This window comes from Temnothorax curvispinosus, unplaced genomic scaffold (genome assembly GCF_003070985.1).
Source record: "Temnothorax curvispinosus isolate PA1 unplaced genomic scaffold, ASM307098v1 QBEX01011262.1, whole genome shotgun sequence".
In the NCBI taxonomy this organism is placed as follows: domain Eukaryota; kingdom Metazoa; phylum Arthropoda; class Insecta; order Hymenoptera; family Formicidae; genus Temnothorax; species Temnothorax curvispinosus.
Genome location: NW_020221042.1, coordinates 865 through 4709, shown reverse-complemented (window position 1 = coordinate 4709; position 3845 = coordinate 865). Strand labels below are relative to the sequence as shown.

The 3845-nt window shown below is 44.8% G+C and overlaps 1 protein-coding gene across 1 annotated transcript; it reads left to right on the top strand.

The window, feature by feature from the left end:
* The first annotated feature begins 235 nt into the window (after positions 1-235).
* On the top strand, positions 236-3023 carry LOC112461324. Its single transcript, XM_025026527.1, has 2 exons — positions 236-359; positions 2359-3023. Exons 1-2 carry the CDS (start codon positions 236-238, stop codon positions 3021-3023), a joined length of 789 nt encoding a protein of 262 aa, XP_024882295.1.
* The last annotated feature ends 822 nt before the right edge of the window (positions 3024-3845 follow it).

Below are 3845 nucleotides of genomic sequence, written 5' to 3'. Positions count from 1 at the left end.
CTATCAATTTTGCGGTCCGGGAACTCATTTAGAAACACGATTGGCAAGAGGTGATCGAGGTATTAATCCATTGGACGCAGCGTGTCGCGAACACGACATAGCCTACTCGCGTAGCAACGATCTCGCAGAACGACACGTGGCCGACAATATACTCGCCGCGAAAGCGCGAAAACGTGTCACCGCGATAGATTCGACTCTCGGAGAGAGAGCTGCAGCTACAGCCGTCTGGGCAGCCATGAAGGCTAAGACGAAACTCGGTATGGGTTTGAAAACGAAGAAAAAGAAGAAAAACAAGCGAATACTTTCGGTAACGAAACGCGGCGGTATCCTGCCGATCCTGTCGTTGTTGGGGGTTCTCGGTTCGTTGGTCGGCGGAGCGGTGGGAGTCGCAAAGGCCGTGAACGATAACAAAGCCGCGCGGCGTCAGCTGGAAGAGATGCAACGTCACAATCGCGCCATGGAAGGTCACGGACTTTATCTCGCTTCGTACAAACGTGGACAGGGGGTCTCGAAAAAAAAAAACGTCGAAGAAACGCTAAAAATTCCCAAGGGTGTAACTACCAACGTACAACTGCAACTATTGGCAAAACGTATGCGCATTCCATATTTTAGAGGTATTTTTATGCGCGACTCGTTACCGATCGGCGATGTACGTCGAAACGAGAGCGGTATCGTGAATTTAGATAATGCTGAAGGACCGGGTACTCACTGGGTGGCGTACGCGAAGAGGGGAGGTCGTGCCATATATTTCGACAGTTTTGGCAATCTTCGACCACCGAGAGAATTGGCGCAGTATCTGAAGAACAGTGTGATAGAGTACAATCGCACGCCTTATCAGCGATACGATCAGAGCAACTGTGGACAACTGTGTCTGCGCTTTCTACGGTCGGTTGACAATCAATTTAAAGACCGGCGTTGCGCTGTTTAATCTCAGTATTCATTCAAACATGTCACTGACATTTACGCTCACCGGCAAGAGCAGCATCCTCGCGGTAAGCTATTTTCCCGCCGTGGATTTGAGCGATGGCGATTACGAGCTCGGTCTGACAGATTTTGAAACCTATCACACGATACCGAATGTAAATTCGTCGAACAATAAATTCTACTATGACGACGATGACAAGGAGATTACCGTTCCCGAAGGATCGTATGAACTGCGTGATATAGACATGTATCTGAAACGCGCCCTATTATGGGACCAATCCGATAATGTCTCGACAAACGAAGATGGAGAGCACCCACTGATTATTATTCGGGCTAATAACAATACGATGAAGAGCGAGATCAAATGCGCTTATCGGATAAATTTCACAAAACCGAACAACATTGGGTCGCTGCTGGGATTTTCAGCGAATCGCGTGCTGGAGCCGCGACAATGGCACGAATCGAATGTTCCGATAAATATCATCAACGTAAACATCATTCGCATAGAGTGTAACGTGACCGCGGGCGCGTACAGCAACGACAAGTACGTGCACACGATACATGAGTTTTCGCCGAGTGTGCCACCGGGATATAAGATATCGGAAACGCCGGCGCAGATCATTTACCTTCCGATCATCGTACGGAGCATTACTGATTTAACGATTCGTGTCGTGGATCAGGACGGCCGATTGATTGATTTTCGTGGAGAAGAGATTACCGTTAGACTGCACGTGCGAAGACGACGACTGTGGTAAACCGTGAGATGCTCGTACTGAACGAAGCTGAGCAGGTGCAACAGACGAGAAACAAAATTAGAGAAACAATCCGGTCGCCAAAGAAGAAACTCACTGCGTCGAACGTTGAATTTTTGAAATCATTGGGTTTCGTCGTACGAAATGGCTAATATCTTAAACATTGGAGGTGAACCGATCTTTGACGACAGTGTCGTCAAGATTGAGACACACACGTACAATCCGTACGCCAACACAACGTTTGGACATAACGATGAGATAAAAATACCCATACAACAGCAAGTTTTATACACGTTGCCGTGCGAGAGTTTTCTCTACGTTGAAGGAAGATTGACGATAAAGAGAAGGAATGACGAGTCTCAGGCAACGCTTGCGAATAATTGTGCGGCGTTCATGTTTGATGAAATTCGATATGAGCTCAACGGTGTGGAGATTGATCGCAACAGAAACGTTGGAATAACCAGTACCATCAAGAACTACGTATCGCTATCGTATAACGATTCTCAAATCATGCGGAATGCTGGATGGGACGTTACATCGAGCATACCTGAAGGATACTTCAACTTTTGCGTACCGCTCAAGATGTTGCTAGGCTTTTGCGAGGATTACAAACGCGTCGTTGTTAACGCTCGTCACGAATTAATTTTGATACGAGCGCGTAGCGATAACAATTGCATTGTAGGAAATCCGGCGACGGAGCCGGAAATTGAATTGTTTAAAGTACAGTGGCGAATGCCTCACGTCACATTAAACGAGGTCAATAAGCTATCCATGCTACGGGCTTTGGAAAGCGGGCGATATCTTAGTGTCAGTTTCCGTTCGTGGGATCTGTACGAGTACCCAATGTTGCAGAGCACGACCAAGCATTCGTGGGCCGTCAAAACGGCGACTCAGCTGGAGAAGCCGCGGTACGTTATCTTTGCGCTGCAGACCGGCCGCAAGAATATCATGTCGCAAGATGTTAGCGTATTCGATGACTGTAACTTGACCAATGTGAAACTTTATCTGAACTCTGAATTTTATCCGTACGATGACTTGAATCTAGATTTCGGCAAAAATCGATACGCCGTCCTTTTCGATATGTACGCGCGTTTTCGTAAAGCTTATTACGGATACAGCAGCTTTGATACGCTTTGCAGCGTTTATACATTCTTAACGGAAGGACCTTTTGTCGTCATTGATTGCTCGCGACAAAACGAATCTGTCAAGAGCGCCACCGTGGATGTGCGAATAGAATTTGACTGTAAAGAGAATGTACCGGCAAATACTACAGCCTATTGTCTCATCTTGCATGATCGCGTAATCGAATACTGTCCGTTGTCGAACGTAGTGCGCAAAATCATGTAAATTGCAATATCAGCAGATATTGCGATATAAGAGACACATATGTAGCGCGATAAGATACAGATTGCTTCGTCGTTTCGTCATGATCGTACCAACGTTTGTCGATCTGCAAGGATTCACCGTCGGGATGAAATTTGTCGTAAAGGAGGTGGCGGTGCTGAGAAACGGGACTGTTTTGGCGCATTATGTTTTTACACGCCACATGCCGTGGAGTCTTCTCACAAAATTCGACAAGTCATGCACTTCCTGGTTGATTGCAAATCACCATGGATTTCGATGGGAGGATGGAAACGTGCCATACAGCATGGCGAAACACCTAATTACATCAGCCGTGCTTGGAGAGGGTGACGAGACGTCGACTCTTGTGTACGTCAAGGGATGCCAGAAACGAGAATGGCTGGTGGATCTGCTTCAGAATTATGCGAGAAAAAACCTAAACATTGAGACTTTGGACGTAGATTACGAAGATATCGAATCTTTAAACAATCTAGATGTTACTAATACTATACGATGCGGAAAACATGTTAAGAATTGCGCACTACAAAATGTATTGAAAATATTTAACTGGTGGTCGCAACGCCAGAAAGAATTATGATTTTTTTAAAATAAACTATATATGTATATGTATAAATGTTACGTTTTATTTTCTTTTACCACATAGTTTGTAATATAGATGTTTTAAGTGCTTGATAGATGTTTTAGTTGTTTTTAGAGATGTTTTAGCTGTTTTTAACGATGTTTTAGTTGTTTGTTAGTTGTTTTTAAAGATGTTTTAGTTGTTTTGAAGATGTTTTAAAGATGTTTTAGTTGTTTGATAGTTGTTTT